This window comes from Brassica napus, chromosome A3 (genome assembly GCF_020379485.1).
Source record: "Brassica napus cultivar Da-Ae chromosome A3, Da-Ae, whole genome shotgun sequence".
NCBI classification, from domain to species: domain Eukaryota; kingdom Viridiplantae; phylum Streptophyta; class Magnoliopsida; order Brassicales; family Brassicaceae; genus Brassica; species Brassica napus.
Window position 1 is genome coordinate 8956082 of NC_063436.1, and position 19675 is coordinate 8975756.

The following is a 19675-nucleotide window of genomic DNA, read 5'->3' on the forward strand; positions in this document are numbered from 1 at the left end:
TAATTTCTTATTAGGACTAGTGCTGCTTTCAATGTTATTTGATTTTAGTTTCTTAATTCTATAGAGTTTTTGTAGAGTGTAGCTTTAGGTTATTAGCGCCCGTGCATGATACATCTTTTTGCCCGCTCTAGACATCCGTAAACATCTTCGGATAGATGTCAATCGAGTAGCACGTTCTGATCTCACTCATCTTGATCATGAATGCACACTTCACTTGTGAAACCGGTAAGAAAGGTGGCTATCCCGAGCAAAGTGATACGAGTCAATTCTTCTAGGGAGAAGTCATACTTTTTAACAAGTGATACCCATCAAAGTAGTGTATATCCCTGTACGGTTTGCTTCGGTCCAGAGACTCTGATAATCTTGTAAAGCCACAAAATTAGGATTTCATAAGCCATTTGAGTGTGCAGTCTCCCTGAAACTTGGGAAGAGATGCACAGAATTCTAATTTTATAGATACACAAAATTCTAGTTTTATAGAGGGTTTATGAAGAATCATCATCGATTTTTTGATGACATGTTGTGTTTTTTACGTGTTCTACTAGATACTTGCGGTAATCTATATTATAGATGATGAAAATGTTTTAACGAATTTAACGTGACCAGGAAATGATAAGCAACTAACATAAGATGTAAATCGAGAAAACAAACAACTGTCTAATCCATAGAGTTTACTACATTCTTTCAGTGTTATTCGCTGACCTCAATAACCATTTGCAAAAGAAGCAGCAAAACAACCCACAAATCTTCTTAAATCTACCATTAGCTTAGCTAATCAAAATTTGGCCAAAAGATTTGAAAATGCCATCCGCTGGGAGAAACAATCTACAATAACCTTTGTTGCCAAATGTTACTCCCCATGAATTCTGAACCACCACAAACTCGATCTACTCCACCATCTAATACGCGCCTTGCAACAACAAGTAGAGCATGTTCTTGAGTTGTATCATTTAGAGTGAGTGGCACATGATAGATTCCGTACAAAAAAAAAGCACATACATTTTGTGTGGATATATAATCTATTTGTTTTTATGTCAAGTAAAAAAAAGAGTGAGAGAGAGTCAAGTAATTTACTTACAAAAAAAGCACATACATTTTGTGTGGATATATAATCTATTTGTTTGTATGTCAAGTAAAAAAAAAGAGTGAGAGAGAGTCAAGTAATTTACTTACCATTCCAACATCTTCAATGATAGGAAAATTATTTACAACAATTCTCAAAGGTGTCCTCTCCAATGTGTCATACACAAATGTTTTTGAAGCATCTTGTCGTTGCTCAAAGTGACATGTGGTCGTCCCTCCGTGCTCACGTGCTATTTTCTACACAAAATTTTGTTAAGTTGTTTAGAATGGTATGGATAAACTTTTAAATATATATGAAATATATATAAATACACTTATTTCTCTAAGTCTTACATTTCTAATGTAGTTGATCGGTATGTTCAGGTACATTATTATTTTCAAAAAGGAGTGGATTTAGAAAGTAATAAGGAGTGGATTTCACACATTGAAACTACATTTTAAATGAAAATTTTACATTATTATTTTCAAAATTAAGTATTTTTATATCTAAACAAGATCATTAAAGTATTAAGCACTTTTAAATATTTTATAGTGGCTAAATATTTAAAAACTTTTATATTTTTCAATATTATTTTAAGAAATCTGATCTTATATTCGATAAGAACCATTATTTTCATAACTAGTAAAATTTAAACCATATTTTGTCAAGAAAATTGCTTATAGAGATTTTAATATAACTAATTAATTGTTTAAGTAATTAAAATGTACTGAAGTGGGTAGGAATGTCAATCGGGTTGTCAAGTCCAGCCCGATCTAAAACCCACAAGAACCGTAAATATTTGAATTTGTCATGCTTGATTGGAATATTTTGGTTTAATATTGTCCTTAATAGAACTTTTGGGCTTTTTGAGTTCTTGGAATAGATTTTTATAATATTGTATCTAATATTTTCACCATTTCGCCTTTAGAATATAGAAGTAGTTTAATATTTTTCTTTAAAATATAGTGTTTTCATTAGGTTTGAAATTATATTATAACCATATTAAATTAAAAAAGTTACATAATACAGTGGAAGTTAAACTAAATATATAAGACAAAAAAGCTTATTCTAAACACAGTGAAACATTACACACATTATATTTTCGAAAAAATTCTCTATTAAAAAAGACGATACATTTTTCAAATTTAAAATGTGTCTCTTGTAATAATCAAATAGTAATGTACATTCACATCTTTCATATTTGCTTTACTAGAGTTTAGACAAAAAAAAAATATTAAAACAATATGTCAATATTAAGAATGACACTAATTGTAAGAATGATACTCTCTAAATTAAAAGATAATTTTTTTAAGAAAATAAAGACAATTAGTTTGGGTATTTGTGCAGCCTTAATTTTGGAATTAGATTTGTACTTTTTGTAACACTAATATGAAGTTTTTGACTTTATGTTTTCAATTTCCCTTGAAATGATCTTTGTAGTTCATCTGTATATATTAATTGTGGTTAATCAAGTAAATGTTTACTTTGCTGTAGGAGATAGTTTGATTTGGTGAATAGAAAAACAATGGATTATAGAGAAAGTGGATAAAATAAACTGCAACACGAGATATAATTACCGAGCACAAATAAATATTTATTTTAAAAAATCTAAAAATGTTAAAATTCGAAATTGTTTTCTGAAAAACTTAAGATTGGAATCAATATTCAAAATAATTATTAAAATTTAAATAAATACTATAAATACACAATTTCATATTATGATCTTAATATGAATCTAAAATATACGAAACTGAAGAGTTATTAACTGAATCAAGAATAAATTCCGATTTAAAATGAAAGATAATTTAAAATTTTAAATATATCGGATATCCAATCTTATATATTAAAACAGAAGTCACAATCTTGATTCATGTATGATTTTTTAAAAAATGAACCTAATAGACCTATTACTAGAAATTCATTTTATATTTATCATATTATTTGTTTTATCATTTATCTTCAAATTAATGTCACCTAAAATCTCACATTACCAACTCATCTTTTATTAATCGTGATGATTTCACTTTACTGTATAGAAAATCAATGACATGAGTCTCATAGTCTAGATTTATAATAAATGACCATACATTTTCTGTTACTATATAAATGTATACATTAGTTCATAAGTCTTATTTCATGTGTCTCTGTCGTTTTCATTAAATACTTAATCATGTAAATATGTAACAATATACATATAAACATATCTCATGGCCATAACTTCATAACCAAACTAACTCTGTTACTAACAGCGTTTTATTTTTAGTAAACATGCTCGAGTGATATTTGAGTTACGATGCTCTTTGAATTTATTGTTGCACTTGTGTTGGCCTTATTTGAGTTATTGTTCTCTTTGTATTATATGATCTTTATTTTTTTATATACTGAAACACAGACATCATTTGGAGAAGATGAAGTTGGCTGTATTCAAAATAATAAAACATCAAATACGGGTATATTCATTTAACAGCAAAAATATTTGTTGTTTGTTACAAAAATCATATATAAATGGTATAATCCTATAATTCTGTTATTTTAACATTATTGGAAAAAAAATCAGCATAATATCAAGGAAAAATATATTGCAATATTAAATAATATAATTCAAAAAGTTACTACTCAAATTACGGGTATATTATTTGCCCGCAACTATATTGGTCGTAGATATAAAAATTTCACTAAACTTAAATTGATGGAGTCCACCAGTAGTTACTAAAAAATAGTTTCATCTCACCATGAATTTGTATGTATATTATATCATGAACATTTTTCAATTTAACATATTAAAAACATATATCAGTGTTTTTTGTTTAATATTCAATTGTAATAATGTTCAAATATTAGTGTAGATGAATATTTTAATATGTTCATAAATACAAATACAATTACTAAATAATAAAATATTTATTTATATTACTTATATTTTTAATTAAAAATTATAGATAATATTTTATTTCAAAAATATAAATACAAATAATTTTCAAATTTGTTGAACTTTGCATATATTAGTTAGCAAATCTAATAAGATAAATATATAAGTCACAATTACATGTAATAGTTCAAAACAATTAATTGAATAGACAAACATGCACACTATAAAATTATTGTATCAAAAAAATTATATAAACTTTAAATATATGATTAACTAGTATTATGGCCCTTGCTATGCAAGGGCAAAATAATTGTCAAATTAAAGATGAAAAACATTACATTAGTTAACTTTTTTTTTTTGAGAAAAAGCTTTAGTTACCATTGTTTACCACTTAAATGAATACAGAAATACACACCTTTAATAGTTGACAACTGCTTTTGTGGATGAACTCGAGGTCTTGAACGCATTTGAGAAACGAAACATTCGATGGAGCTTTAAATGAGAGTGTTAAGACATTTCATCACCATTATTATTAGATTTTGAGGAGTTGGTGCTTCTTGTTCTATGTCTTCCGTGCTTAAATATTTTACGCAATGAATACATGTGTTAGAAATTTTCTGAGTTTTATGTGAAACTTATAATTTACGGTGTTTTCTGATCTTTTAAATGTGGAGATTTCAGTTTATTTAGATGCAAAAGAAGTGAAGGTAGTGGGACGGTAAAGATATTGGAAAACAGTTTCACCAATAGAACTGAAAGAATTTTTAATAATGGAAGATTAAAAAAATTAGACAATAATTAACTTGATCGAAACAATACAAAACAGAATATGTAAAAAAAAAATCAAATGAAAAGGACAGTGAACAAACAAAGAATCATGGGTTGTGGGCTACTTTTTTAAATTGTTCTATGGTTTCTGTTATTTTTTTCTTTTAAGCATTATTTTTTTTTCAGACTGTTTTCTATTCCAATTTTTTTTTTGAAAAATAGATTTTTCACATGTCAGCTTTAGATTGGTGATGCGACTTGCGCTTTAGTATATAAGGGATTAATAAAAAAATATACCAATAATAATGTTATATGTTTATAAAGTGGAAATAAACACATGCACGGTTGTGCGGGTCAAAATCTAGTTAGTATTAATCGAAACGATCCAAACATAATAACCCGAATAGAACCTAAAGAACAACGTTCCGAATCCAAACAGCTGCCCGAACCGGTTCTATTACGATTTAGTTGAAATAAATCTCCGGTTTGACAGAACCGTCTTTACTTCTCTCAATCGGAAACAATCAAATCGTCGGGAATGTTGCCTCTGATGAGGGAAGGAGGAAGGATGGCGGGAGGATCTGAGAGAAAGACGATACTAGTGGGTCTGGCTCTAGCTCTTGTTCTTGGCGTCGCTGTTTACTTAAGGCTGTGGACTATCGATTACACTCTATCGTCTGATGACACAGAACGCTTAAGGTTCTCCTCCTCTCTTTTCTCCATTCAGGGGTTGTCTTGCTACTAGTGTTGGGATTTTGTGAAAAGGGTTCGTTAGTTTCGTTAAAGTTTCAGACTTTATGTTTTAAGTTTCCTTTGATTTGATTTTTTGTAGCTCAGCTGTGTTTATATGGTTGGTGATAGTTTATATTTGGTGTGTAGGAGACAGTTTGATTTGGCGAATAGGGAAGCAATGGATGAATCTGCAGAATGGCGGAGAATGTTTGACAGTGAAGCTGAGAAGGCTTCTAAATGTAACACAGAGCTGGCACTGGTACTATTCTCTAAGCTCCTCCTCCATGTAGTCAGAGAAAGACTTCTTCTTTTTTTTTAGAGCATTGTTTTTTCTTGTTCAGATGAAAGAGTCATCTGGGAATGGAAACGCGTTTACTCTCAATCAAAAGCTAGATTCATTACATAAGGTGACATTCCCATTTCCCAATCGACACTCCTTATAATATTGGATGCTTGTGGCTCATTACTTTTTTGCTCTCTTGGGTTTAGGAAAATGCGGCGTTGCTCGGTGAGATAGAGACATTAAAACAAGAGCTGGAAGCTTCAAGGTTAAAGTGCCGTTCAAGACAGGCACCCCGTTAGATTAGTTTTCGTGATAGACATCCTCAGACTCCTGTCTTTAGTTTTCGCTCATGTATAACAGTTGTCCTATACGATTTGTAGGCTCTTTCTTGGAACATGTACTAGCAATAACTGTAATATACACCACCGTTTTCATCACCTTGTATTGAGATAATACATCCTACAATTCAATTCACTGAAATCATCTGTTGTTGTCATAGTATTGGATCGTGTTATGTTATCTTTACATCCTTTAAGTTATAGATACTAAATAATGATAACAGTTTCAAGCCATTCATGTTCGTAATAAGCATCATGGTACCTTCATAGTTGCTCGTGATAGTAGGTGAAAGCTACATTGTAGTTCATGAAGGAATGCTGTGAAGGTTGTTGTTGCACTTATACCTCACTGTGATTTGTCTAGCTTGTAACTGTGGAGAAGTGTAAGTCGTACATTTTTCCTGTTGATTTGAGTGACTGATTGATTGATATGGTTATATAACTAATTTTTACTGTTTGTTACTCAACTATCATTCTATCAAACTCCTGAAACTGTGGAGAAGTATCCGTTGCACACCTTTATGTGCATCATCATCATTATCCTATCTTAACTTGCAACCTATAATAAGTTAGGTTTCAACTTCATCTATTCACACCAAACTCAACCACTTAATCTAACTTTGCCTCAACATTCCACGTGTGTCACTATTTTGTTGTGACAAGACTTCACTTAGCCGATAAGATTCAACTTTAAACAGGTCAAGACATTATAGTTTGGAGTTAAAAGACTTTAGTACTAGTACTAATAATTTACATAAACTTTACCCCAACTAAACAGAATCTATTCCTTTTTTAGTAAGATCAAAACCATGAAAATCTTCTAGACATTTTTTCATATCTATATATAAATATTTATAATAGATATATTAGTTCTTGATCTTGATCATTCTCTAATCCGTCACATCTCCCAGCAAAGCTTAGACGTAACACTTTCATGGCAAGGTGCGTATTCCTGCAACAACAACAACAATGTTTGAGATTATGGTGAAATGCAGAAACAATCCAACTCGATTTTACTTTAATTACCTCTAGTTTCTTCACAAGCTCTTTAGCATTAGGAGCAGAGACGATGATCTCACGAGCAGTAGGACTGATGAATCCTTCTTCCACGGCTTTATCGATGAATGAGAGCAGAGAGTTGTAGTATCCATCAACATTGAGCAAACCCACCTGCAGAAAAAAAATTGTTTTAGTGATTTTGGGTTCTTGAATTTTCATTTAAAAGTTTGAATCTTTCTTGAAAATATGAAAGAGGGTTTGTTTTCTTACCGGCTTTTCATGTATTCCAAGCTGAGCCCAAGTTATGACCTCAAGCAATTCTTCAAGGGTTCCATAGCCACCTGTAATTACCACACTACACTTTAGGTTTTTTTTGTTAAAAGAGATCAGACTAAATTATTATTATGACATGGTCAAGTCAATAGTGTGTTATGTATACAAGAAAAACCAAATGATGTATTCTTCTCCATCTCTGTAACAATTAGTACATTGGTGTCAACATGATTACTAAAGCAGGATCATTCAGATTCAGTGTGGGCAATGCTATTTGTGGGACTGTTTCAGATTTTGTCTCTTAGCTTGAAATGGGCAAGAAGGAAAATTTTGGTCACAGCAAGACTACACAAGCCATACAGAGTACCGCTATGTTTAAAAAAAAAAGCAGAGCAATCAGCTGAGTAAAGAGGAGAGAAAAAATATCTAATTTTAAGTGCCAGATGTTGATGTGTCAAGGCCTTTATCTTTAAGAGTATGGTGACTTTTATGATTCTACATTTTTGCATTTAAAAAATAAAGGAAAAACTTTTCACAGTAGCTTTCACACTGCATTGCAGCTTGACCAAGAAATCATGTTTTTTACCAATTTTTTTCTTCTCTCTTTTGCAAAATCAGTCTATTTTTGTGACCAAATAAATATTTGTTCTTCAAGACTTTGAATTCTCTCATTCATTATTTTTATACGAAACCCTTCAGGTTTGACCAGTTTTCCTATATCATCATTACTTTGTTTGAAAAAAAACAATATTTGAACTTATAAATATTTACTTTTGTGCAAAGGAACAAAATATTATTTGATAATTTGGCAGGATGGGGTTTAAAACAAAACCTGGCAACGCAATAAAAGCATCGGAGTGCTTAGCCATCTCAGCTTTCCTTTGGTGCATACCTGTAACTGCTCTTACTTCTCCTACTGTTTCACCAGTTAACTGCCATAACAAAGAGCATCCACCAAATTTTAGAAAAATAAAAGGAAGTAATAATTAAAAGCAGTTAAAGGGAAAAAGCAACTTTGGACTCTTCTACAGGCAAAAGCAATGATGGCTATGCAAGTAATCGATATTTGGATGTTTTTGAAATCTCTTACATACATTTTGTTTTACAAAACTTTATTCTAGTTAACATCTTTCTAATAATTTTCTTCATATATTTTATTTTAGGATACCTAAAGGAAAAAAAATAGGGGGTAGAAAAGATAAACTACTCAATCAAGTAAAGGTGATTATAATAAATAGGGAAAAGAGTAAAACAGAAGCAAAGACTGAAGATTAAAATGGGTTTGAATGGGAGTCTGTAGAGAAGAAAACATAACTTAAGAGTCAAAAATAAACAAATAATAATGTTTATTTAAAAAAAAACTTTAAAAGTTCATACCTCTTTGGGCATGAGGGTCTTGGGAATGACTCTGTAGAGTGACAACAAGATGACAAAAGAGGTTTAGTTTGAAGTAATCAACAACATAACCCAACACTTTAGTTATATCACAAGCTCAAAAGACAGTTTTCTGTTGTATGATCTTAACCATAAAGATCATTAAGTTGTTAAGAGAAGAGATTAAAACAGAGTATATAGTTTTTAAGTGATTTGACTATAAGAAAGTTACCCAATAACATGACGACCACCATCATGAACAGCTTGTGAAACCAAACCCATCAATCCTATGCTCCCACCTCCATAGACTAGATCAATATTCCTTGAAACCTGCAGAACAAAAAAACATAGTTACACCCCTAGATTTGCTAAACTAAAGGATAATAAAAAAAACAATATTGAAGCTTTGAGACTCTCAAACCCATTTAACAAAGTAGCAACCAGAATATTCTAAAGTTGGCACGTTCCAAAGAAGAAAGAAAAATGCTCTGAATTTGAAAAACCTAAACATTAACAAACATCTTGTGAACATGTTTTATCAAAATCCGAAAAGGTTTTGCAGAACACAATGAAACCAAAGAAGCATATCATCTTGTCTCAAAACCTACCAATAAGTTGAAATTCATGGATTACCAGTTCGTTGCCGAGATCAACAGCAGCATCTTGGTAACTACTCTTCTTGCCTTGGCTGCTTCCACAGAAGACACAGATTCTTTTGAACTTTGACTTTTGCATCGTTTCAGCTTTGATCTCCATTGATTCCGAGCTCTAAGTTTTGATAAATCTAACTTTGTAGTCCGGAAAGAGAAAAGGTAAATAGTTTTAAGGTTTCTTTGAGTACAAGAATCTAATTTCAAGAAACGAGTGTAAAAGAAACCTGACTGAAAGCTCACAAACTCTATTTTTGGAGTTGTAGTGTATCTTCACCACTAATGCTTCTTGGCACAACCATTGTTGTTATATAGTGTGTCTTCTCGTCATGCTGGTCATCGATTTAATTTAGTCATTTTTAAACATTAAACTTTTATTTGTTATTTTGAAAGTAGGCACTTGATTGGTACTGCAATATTATTAGGAAAATGAATTTAGTTAAAATATAGAAAACCTCCCCCCTCCCAAAGAAACATGTGGTATTTAAATACCAAACGTTTAATTTTTATGAGAAAATATTTAAACACCTAAGAAATATGTTGTTGTCTTTATTTACACGTGAGATATTGAGGCACGCGCGTCTATCACCACCCACACATACAGCTCATGTTGGCACGCGTGGCTAAATTCTCCCTTGTGTTAATTCTTTATATCACTGCAATATATAAATAAAAATAATTCAATCATGAAAATATAATAGAGCTACAATATCATAGCGAAAACATTATTAAATGGAAGAACAACGATAAATTTTTGCAAAGTTGCAGCATCGATCTGCTATTTAGGTCATTTAAAAATAACAAAAAAGGACATAGCTGTTAAAAAGATAATTATAAAAAGAATGATTATCCAAAGGAAAACAGATGTCTTTCATCTGTAAAAACAGTCACCCATCACCTCTTGGTGATTTTGTCTTCTTCTTCCAAGTTGGTGAGAATTAACCGACTTTACCCATCTATAAATAGTACTTCTCTCCCTTTTGTAAAAGTTAGATGAGCAATAATAATTATATCTTTCTCTTACTCTCTTATACTCTTCACACAAAACATAAAGCTACTCTCTCTCTCTCGTTGACTCACACCAAGAAGAAAATACATATATAATAAATCAGTCCTTCTTTTATCCCTACTTATTCAACACGTTATCAGCACGAGGCTCTGATCAACTGAAGTTTATTAATCTGAAAAGTTCTTAAACCAACCGAGGTAATGTTTAAATTTATGTATTTTAATATACTTATTTTATTTAAATTTTATTATTGCTTCGGAGTGAGAGGCTGGACCTTCTCCGTTCGGGATGATAGGCGCTGCCTTCCCCGACTGATCGTTATGGTAGGCTATGCCTTCACGATCAGAGAAACACGTGGTAGGCTTTGCCTCCGTGAATAAAAAGGTCAAAATAGTAGACCATGTCTCCTCGGACTTTGAAAAATGATCAATATGGTAGTCTATGACTCCTCGGATCATGTGGTAGGCTGAGCCTCCCGATTTTATTTATGCTATTTAAATTCTTGCAATTTAAATTTCTGCAATTTAAATTTCTGCAATTTAAGTTTATGCTTTTATTTTATGCCTTTAATTTCTGCATTTAAATTACGCATTTAAATTCTTGTAATTACTATAACTATATATATTATTCTATGAATACAGTTATCATGTCGAATTTGACAAAGCTCGAAATTAATGCCCTGGATATTATGGGAAATAATTATATGACCTGGGCAGTGGGTGCAAAAATGCACCTGAGAGGAAACGGGCTTTTGGAAACCATCGATAGTTCAAAAACGGTGTCGGATGAGAAAAAGGCTAAAGCCATGATATTTTTACGACACCACATCCATGATGGTTTAAAGGATGAATATATTACGAAAGAGGATCCTTGTGACCTCTGGAAATCTTTAAAAGAGAGGTTCGATCACCAGAAATATGTGATCTTACCGAAAGCTAAACACGAGTGGATCCATCTCCGGTTCCAGGATTACAAAAGTGTTAGTGAGTTTAATTCCGCGATGTTCGGAATTACTTCGAGGATGATGTTATGTGGAGAGAAAATAAGTGATTATGATATGATCGAGAAAACTCTCTCCACGTTCCATCCTGAAAATGTAATCCTGCAACAACAATACCGAGTGAGTGGATATACCCGTTACTCGGAGTTGATGCAAGTCCTCCTTGTAGCGGAGCAGAATAATCAACTCGTGACTTTAAACCATCAAGCTCGTCCCACTGGATCTGCTCCATTCCCTGAAGCGAATGTTGCATCATCCAGTTATGATAATAGGAGAGGACGAGGTCGTGGACGTGGTGGAAACCGTTATCATGGTCGTGGAAGAGGACGAGGAAGAAGATTCCGTCCCTATGATGAAAGAAATAATAAAGACTTCCACGAAAATGAAAGGAATGAAAAGGGCCAGGATGATAAAAGGCAAACGGGAACGGTTTGCTACAGATGCGGCATGAAAGGTCATTGGGTACGTACCTGTCGTACACCAAAACATTTAGCCGATCTGTATAGAGAATCCCAAAAGGGAAAAGAGAAAGGAAGAGGTGAAACTAACTTCATCTCTGATGAACCTGGGCCATCCTTTCATGGTTTAAACGATGATACTCATCTCGACGTATCAGACTTTCTGGTTGAACCAGAGAATATCGATGAGTAATATAAATAGATGTGATATAAGTAGACTGTATTATAGTATCTATATATTTTGTTGTAAGATATATGTTATGTTTGTTATGTTTAATGTTTAATAATATATGTTTTATGAATATTTTAAATTCAGAAAGAATGCCAAACTTTGAGACTATGGATGGAGATTTGTGTTTGGCAGATAGTGCGTCAACGCACACAATAATCAAAGATAAGAAATATTTCTCCAGTCTCAAAATAAGAAATTACGCTGGAAGCGTAAGTACAATATCTGGTAATGCAAAGATTATTATGGGCTCTGGAAGAGCGAAATTTTCAATGCCAGGGGGAACGATATTTGAAATAAGTTATGCATTGTATTCCCCCAAGTCTCATAGAAACTTGTTAAGTTTTAAGGATATCCGAAGAAATGGATATCATATTGAGACTATGAGTAAAGATGGCATTGAATTTCTTTGCATTAAGTCCGAGAAAAAACATATACTTGAAGAGTTAAGAATGTTATCCTCTGGACTATATTGTACAAAAATAACCATGACTGAGTCCTATGCCGTGGTAAACATGAAGTTTACTGATACATTTAAAATATGGCATGAAAGGCTAGGACATCCTGGTTCAGTCATGATGAGAAAGATAGTGCAAAATTCGAATGGCCATCCGTTGAAAAACGGAAAAATTTTGCAAACGGGCGAGTTTACATGTAATGCATGTTCTCAAGGAAAGCTTATAACTCGGCCATCACCAGCAAAAGTAGGTAATGAATCACCAGTGTTTTTGGAAAGAATACATGGTGATATATGTGGGCCGATCCACCCACCGTGCGGGCCATTTAAGTATTTCATGGTATTGATTGACGCATCTACTAGATGGTCAAGTGTGTCTCTTTTGACGACACGAAATACGGCTTTCGCAAAGTTCATTGCCCAGATAATAAAGCTGAGAACGCAGTTCTCAGAATATGCCATTAAGAAAGTAAGGCTTGATAATGCTGGTGAATTTACATCGCAAGCCTTTGATGATTATTGTATGTCAATGGGGATTGATGTGGAGCATCCAGTTCCCCATGTGCATACACAAAATGGCATGGCTGAGTCATTGATAAAACGGTTGCAGTTGATTGCAAGACCGTTAGTCTTGAGAACAAAGCTCCCAATTTCTGTATGGGGTCATGCTATATTGCATGCGGCTGCACTGGTTCGGCTAAGACCGAGTGCATATCATAAGTACTCCCCTTTACAATTGGCATCTGGGCAAGAGCCAGATGTATCCCATCTCCGTGTCTTTGGGTGTGCGGTCTATGTTCCGATAGCTCCGCCACAAAGAACAAAAATGGGCCCACAAAGGAGATTGGGAATTTATGTGGGTTATACGTCACCAAGTATAATAAGGTATCTGGAACCAGTAACTGGTGATATGTTTACGGCAAGATTTGCCGATTGCCATTTTAATGAGGATGAATTTCCAGCATTAGGGGGAGGACTTAGAGAAATTCCTAAAGAGCTTACTTGGTGTACACCGTCGTTGTTACACCTTGATCCTCCTACGAATCAAAGAGAGCTGGAAGTTCAGAAAATTGTGCATTTGCATAATTTGGCAAACCAGTTACCAGATGCGTTCACAGATACGAGAAGGGTGACGAAGTCATGTATACCCGCTGAAAATGTTCCATCAAGAGTTGATGTTCCTAAGGAACAAACTGGTGGAAATAAAATAAATGAACCTAAGGTTCAGTTAAAGAGGGGGAGGCCAGCGGGTTCTAAAGATAAAAATCCCCGAAAGAAAAAGAAATTGGATGAACAAAGTAAGGTTCTAGAAGAACCTGATACTGAAAAATGTCTGAATAAAGACATAGATAAAGATGATCCAGATGACGAGAAGGGAACAGAAAAGTATGAGATTTCCATCAACTACGCCCGAGATGAAAAGATATGGATCAGAAATAAGATAAAAGATATTGATGGAATGTTCTCCTTTTCTGTGTCCAAAGAGATCGATCATGAAAATGATGATCCCGATCCAAGGTCCATTTTAGAATGTCAAAAAAGACATGATTGGGAGGAGTGGAAGAAGGCCATTCAAATTGAATTACTCTCCCTGAATAAAAGAAATGTCTTTGGACCTATAGTCATAACGCCTGAGAATATAAATCCTGTTGGGTATAAGTGGGTATTCGTGAGAAAAGTAAATGAGAAAAATGAAGTAACACGATATAAAGCCCGATTAGTTGCCCAAGGTTTTTCTCAGAGACCGGGAATTGATTTTGAGGAAACGTATTCCCCGGTAATGGATGCAATTACGTTTAGATTTTTGATGAGCCTAACGGCGTCTAAAAATCTTGAAATGCATCTCATGGACGTTGTGACTGCATATTTGTATGGATCGTTGGATAACGATATATATATGAAACTCCCTGAGGGATTGAAAATGCCAAGAGCATTGAAAGAAAAATCCAGGGAGATTTGCTCGGTCAAGTTACAGCGATCACTTTACGGATTAAAGCAATCCGGACGCATGTGGTACAATCGCTTAAGTGAATATCTTTTGAGTAAAGGATATGTTAATAATGCGATATGTCCATGCGTTTTTATAAAGAAATCGTCATCTGGCTTTGTGATCATTGCTGTATACGTTGATGACCTGAACATAATTGGAACTCAAAAGGAGGTTGATGATGCTCGAACTCATATGAAAGAGGAGTTTGAAATGAAAGATCTCGGCAAGACAAAGTTTTGTCTTGGGCTCCAGATAGAGCATCTCCGAGAAGGAATATTTGTGCATCAATCAAACTATACGAAAAGGTTATTGAAACGCTTTCGTATGGACAAAGCGACTCCTTTGAGTACTCCAATGATTGGTAGAACTCTCAATGTTGAGAGTGATCCTTTTAGGCCCTGCGAAGATAGCGAGAAGATATTAGGTCCAGAAGTACCTTATATGAGTGCTATCGGTGGGCTGTTATATCTTGCAAACTGTACCAGACCAGATATAGCTTTTGCTACTAATCTACTGGCGAGATATAGTTCTGCTCCTACTCGCAGGCATTGGGACGGAATAAAACATTTATTCCGTTACCTTCAAGGTACAGTTGATTTAGGGTTAATGTATTTTAGAAAACCCGAGTTTGGTATAGTTGGTTTTGCAGATGCAGGATACTTATCAGATCCTCATAAGGCTCGATCGCAAACCGGCTATGTTTTTACAATTGGTGGAACCGCGATCTCTTGGCGGTCCCAGAAACAAACTCTGGTTGCGACATCTTCAAATTATGCAGAAACTATTGCGCTTCACGAAGCATGTCGAGAATGTGTGTGGCTTCGGTCAATGAGTCACCACATACAAGAATCAAGCGGAATAGTCAACGAGAAAGAGCCGACGAAAATATTTGAAGATAACTCGGCTTGTGTCGCTCAACTCAAAGAAGGCTACATCAAAAGCGACAGGACAAAGCACATCCCTCCGAGATTTTTCTCGTACATAAAGGAGCTCGAGAAAAATAAAGAAGTGGACATCGAATATGTACGATCATGCGACAATCCAGCTGACTTGTTCACCAAAGCTCTTCCGACTACAATATTCCGAAAACACGTCTATGGTATCGGAATGCGACATTTGCGTGACCTGTAACAAGGAAGCTAGGTCCACTACTTTTAGGGGGAGATTACGGCAGTGTACTCTTTTTCCCTTGTCATGGTTTTTGTCCCAATGGGTTTTTCCATGACCAGGTTTTTAACGAGACACTACGTAATACAAGTTTGGATAATCAAGGGGGAGTGTTAAAAAGATAATTATAAAAAGAATGATTATCCAAAGGAAAACAGATGTCTTTCATCTGTAAAAACAGTCACCCATCACCTCTTGGTGATTTTGTCTTCTTCTTCCAAGTTGGTGAGAATTAACCGACTTTACCCATCTATAAATAGTACTTCTCTCCCTTTTGTAAAAGTTAGATGAGCAATAATAATTATATCTTTCTCTTACTCTCTTATACTCTTCACACAAAACATAAAGCTACTCTCTCTCTCGTTGACTCACACCAAGAAGAAAATACATATATAATAAATCAGTCCTTCTTTTATCCCTACTTATTCAACAATAGCTAGATAATTGGTAACATGAGTTAATTCTCAACAGATGTTAATTCTCAACAGATGTTTTTTTTTTCTTGGCAAAATTAAAAAAACAACATCCAATTATTTTGGAAGAAGAACAAGTAATATGTTATTAAGAAATCCATTGTGTAATGATCATTGATAAGAGAGTTAGAAGAACACATTTTTAGGATTAAATAGAAATTCCATGTTAGTACATCTACTACTTGTTATAGTTAATTTATTTTCTTAAGTGATACTCCTATAATTAATTAGAACGGAAATTTAATAATTATATTGAATTACATTTGTATATGACCTATTTGTAGCGAGCTTTCACGGGAAAATGTATAGTTTCGCCTATTAAAGTTTGACATAACTCAGTGTAATATTTAAAATCCAACATACATATGCTAAAATTAAGTTCTGACTTTAAATAGGATGCTCTTAAATTTGGACTTATCATAGATTAATTGACAATGGATTAATTCCTATAATTATATTAGTAAAGATATTTTCTTAAATTTCATGCGGGATCCCAACATGTAGTATTCAAAAATGAGTTAACACTTAATTAATTCATTGCGTTTTTTATTCAAGAAATGGATATTTTAAGGATACTCAATTACGAGAATAAACATAGAAACTTAATTAAATGTATTTGGTAAACACATTTTGATAGACAAATATGAAAAAAACAGTGACATGAGAGAATAAATTAAAACATAGAAAAACAATTGTTATAGTGTTTGTTGCCCACGTACATCTGTCTAAAACCAGCGTGAATTCACAAATTGCAACTTTAAATGAATGCTCGCAATCATTTCCTATTTCGTTTCTCAACCTAACGCACTAACTCAAGATTATCCATGGAAATACATAACTTATCTCCACCAGTTTTGATAAGAGAGGTTGTAATTAGTGATACGTCATACAAGGGTTACAACTCTATATAAGCCCCGTTTGATAAGAGGTACCTTGACGTTAATATTCATGGAGTTGTATGCACACACGGCCAGTGGCGGACCGAGGATTAAATTTAACCTAGGTCAAACTATGTACATAAAAAGGAAAAACAACTAAAATGTGTCATCAAGAGGCTTTGAACCACGGTTTAGAGGGGTCAGATGCTGAACTTAACCAGGAGAGCTACTGTTTTTCCATTGTTTTTATGGACAAAATAATATTTATATAGATTTATGGGGTTGCAGGTGGCACCCCATTGATGTACATAGGTCCGCCACTGCACACGGCACGTGTGGAGTGTGGTAAATGTAGCAACAGTCTACCACATATGGAAGCAACGTAACAACGCTCTCCATAATCAAGTCTCACACACTGCAACTGAAGTGTTCAGGTTCATAGACCGCGATATCAAGACGATCATCACGTCAGATTCAAAGGTTCCTTTGAATCAATGCGGAGACCATCTAATACACCTAAGTTTTTAATGGCAAATGGAAGGATGAGAATAAAAGGAGAAGCGTCTGTTTTTTCGTGTGTGTATTCGTTTGTAAACCGTAGTAGTATAAATTTATAATCACCATTTAAATTTTCCAAATTAGCTCTGTAAATTTATAGACGCAACTGGTTTTCGGTAACATCACATGTATGTGCATCAATTTCACTAAAATCCAGTTTTTAGTTACGGCTAAAAATATGTACAAAGAAAAATTAAAAAATTGTATATATATATATATATATTAACTTTCTTGTATGTTTAATTTTATAAAAAGCATACTAGATAAGTAAAATGCACGGCCCTGTAAAAAAATGCACGGCCTATAACAGAACGTACAATACTGAACACCATGGTACGTTTAGTGAAATAATGAAAGTTACTAACAGAACTTACAATAGTGAACATCATGATGATACTTATCATGCCATAAATAACAAATTACTATGTTATTCTTATGACGTCATTTGCTTTTATGCATATATAATAAAGCCCTCATGCGATATTTCTTACAGAAAACTCTGACCAATTAAAAAAATCTATTTAAACTGATTCAGTGATAAAGTTTCCTCGCTTTTTCGCTTTATCAAGAATTGGACAAATAATTCACTTTCTATATAAAAAGTAGGAAAAAATGGACAGCTTATATCTGGACAGTGTAGGATGGGTACAAACGTTATTTACTGATATTCATGCAAACAACACAGAAACAAATAACCAAAAATAAGTCCATGTAGATGTGTTATGGGTACACCAATATATATATACACACATTTATTTACAGATTTATATATAGAATGAAGAAGTTAATGAGATGATGGTGTCTGTGATATGGAGCTGTGCCATTGATGGTTGAAATAAGAAACACGAAGCGAATTATGGCGTTTATTACAAGTGTACCCCAATTCACCCTCCCTATGCAGACAACCTTTCTTCTTGTTTTCTTTTGCATACGAAACATTGCTCCATTTGACAAAAAAAAAACATTGCTCCAATTTTTTATTCCTCTATTCATTTTAGCCTTTTGTATATATTATGAAAATAGAGTTCTTAGCTTTTTCCCATCGGGTGCACAAAAAAAAAAAGTTTTTCCCCGTCTCTTGTGTAATTAAAAGCATATCCAATGTACATCTCTATATATTTCTCTAAAATAAAGATCTCTATTATAGAGCTGAAAATACTTCAATGTATGCTTATATAATAGAGTTCTTTTATTTTATAGGAAAATTTAGAGAAAAAATTACTTTTTCCTCTACATTTAGAAGTGAAAATAACATATCTCTATATTTTTCTTTATAAATAAAGGAACTCTATTATTTTATATTTTTGCTAACCGAGTATTCTGGTCCCACCGTGGTGGTCCAGACTAGAGACCGAAGGAGCATGGACCCGAAGGTCACCAGGTGGCTCACCGTTAACGGTCTTCGGTCTCGGACGCTGCAGCCCATATATAAATTCCGCAGTGACCAAGGCTCGAATCCAGGGGTGGGTACTTCAGCTGAAGCTCTTTTACCACTAGGCCAAAGCAACTTAGTTAGGAACTCTATTATAAAGACATACATTGGAGTATTTTTACTTCTATAATGGAATTTCTCTATTTTGGGGGAAAATATAGAGATAGAAGTAGAGGATGGGTAGGAGATGATCTAAGATATACTATATAGCAGGCATTAATGGATAATTCATTTGTTATATTTTTTTTCCTTTTCAATTTTGTTGATGATGTTGGATTCTTTTATAAGTTTCCTCTTTTGAACATCCTTACTAATATAGGAACTTCGGAATCAAGTATACACGCCCATGCTACAATTTATATTAGAAAGAAAAATTGAAAAAATTATTTATGTGGCCGAAGATAACTTAGACGTGTTGATTATAATATAGGTGTATAATACACATAAATTGCAGTGAGCTGGTAGAAAATTCTATTTAAAACTGAACATATCCAAGTGTTAGTACGCAGATTGGTTGTAAATCATAGTTAAGAAAAATATAGCTCTCTTTAAGATTATCAAGTAAAAGTTTCATTCAAAGCCTATATATCATAACCCTATTGAATTGTTGGCTTCGAATGGCAGTAACCCCATTATTATTAACTGTAAGCAAACACTTACAATATTATTAATATC

The 19675-nt window shown here is 33.4% G+C and overlaps 4 protein-coding genes across 4 annotated transcripts; 3 read left to right on the plus strand and 1 right to left on the minus strand.

Moving 5' to 3' along the window:
- The first annotated feature begins 5127 nt into the window (after positions 1-5127).
- On the plus strand, positions 5128-6216 carry BNAA03G17060D. Its single transcript, XM_013860887.3, has 4 exons — positions 5128-5399; positions 5580-5691; positions 5774-5839; positions 5922-6216. The coding sequence occupies exons 1-4, from the start codon at positions 5239-5241 to the stop codon at positions 6012-6014; spliced, it is 432 nt and encodes a 143-aa protein (XP_013716341.1). The 5' UTR covers positions 5128-5238; the 3' UTR covers positions 6015-6216.
- A 520-nt stretch (positions 6217-6736) lies between these two features.
- On the minus strand, positions 6737-9677 carry LOC106420066 (cytokinin riboside 5'-monophosphate phosphoribohydrolase LOG3). Its single transcript, XM_022715947.2, has 7 exons — positions 9333-9677; positions 8932-9029; positions 8703-8733; positions 8158-8257; positions 7323-7393; positions 7080-7223; positions 6737-7005 (listed from the first exon to the last, which is right to left on the minus strand). The coding sequence occupies exons 1-7, from the start codon at positions 9453-9455 to the stop codon at positions 6952-6954; spliced, it is 621 nt and encodes a 206-aa protein (XP_022571668.1). The 5' UTR covers positions 9456-9677; the 3' UTR covers positions 6737-6951.
- A 1408-nt stretch (positions 9678-11085) lies between these two features.
- Positions 11086-12009, plus strand: LOC106409797. Its single transcript, XM_013850357.1, has 2 exons — positions 11086-11671; positions 11852-12009. Exons 1-2 carry the CDS (start codon positions 11086-11088, stop codon positions 12007-12009), a joined length of 744 nt encoding a protein of 247 aa, XP_013705811.1.
- Positions 12010-14846: 2837 nt separating this feature from the next.
- On the plus strand, positions 14847-15623 carry LOC125607137 (secreted RxLR effector protein 161-like). The gene has a single exon (XM_048776960.1). It carries the CDS (start codon positions 14847-14849, stop codon positions 15621-15623), a length of 777 nt encoding a protein of 258 aa, XP_048632917.1.
- Positions 15624-19675: the final 4052 nt, after the last annotated feature.

Excerpts from the sequence above, each read along its gene's own strand:
- LOC125607137 (XM_048776960.1), top strand. The coding sequence starts at position 14,847 with ATGATTGGTAGAACTCTCAATGTTGAGAGTGATCCTTTTAGGCCCTGC.
- BNAA03G17060D (XM_013860887.3), top strand. The coding sequence starts at position 5,239 with ATGTTGCCTCTGATGAGGGAAGGAGGAAGGATGGCGGGAGGATCTGAG. Across the intron at positions 5,692-5,773 it reads GTAACACAGAGCTGGCACTG|ATGAAAGAGTCATCTGGGAA; the intron begins GTACTATTCTCT and ends TTTCTTGTTCAG. Across the intron at positions 5,840-5,921 it reads AGCTAGATTCATTACATAAG|GAAAATGCGGCGTTGCTCGG; the intron begins GTGACATTCCCA and ends TCTTGGGTTTAG.
- LOC106409797 (XM_013850357.1), top strand. The coding sequence starts at position 11,086 with ATGCACCTGAGAGGAAACGGGCTTTTGGAAACCATCGATAGTTCAAAA. Across the intron at positions 11,672-11,851 it reads TGGTGGAAACCGTTATCATG|CCGATCTGTATAGAGAATCC; the intron begins GTCGTGGAAGAG and ends CAAAACATTTAG.
- LOC106420066 (XM_022715947.2), bottom strand. The coding sequence starts at position 9,455 with ATGGAGATCAAAGCTGAAACGATGCAAAAGTCAAAGTTCAAAAGAATC. Across the intron at positions 8,734-8,931 it reads GGTGGTCGTCATGTTATTGG|AGTCATTCCCAAGACCCTCA; the intron begins GTAACTTTCTTA and ends GTCACTCTACAG. Across the intron at positions 7,224-7,322 it reads TTGGAATACATGAAAAGCCG|GTGGGTTTGCTCAATGTTGA; the intron begins GTAAGAAAACAA and ends TTTTTTCTGCAG.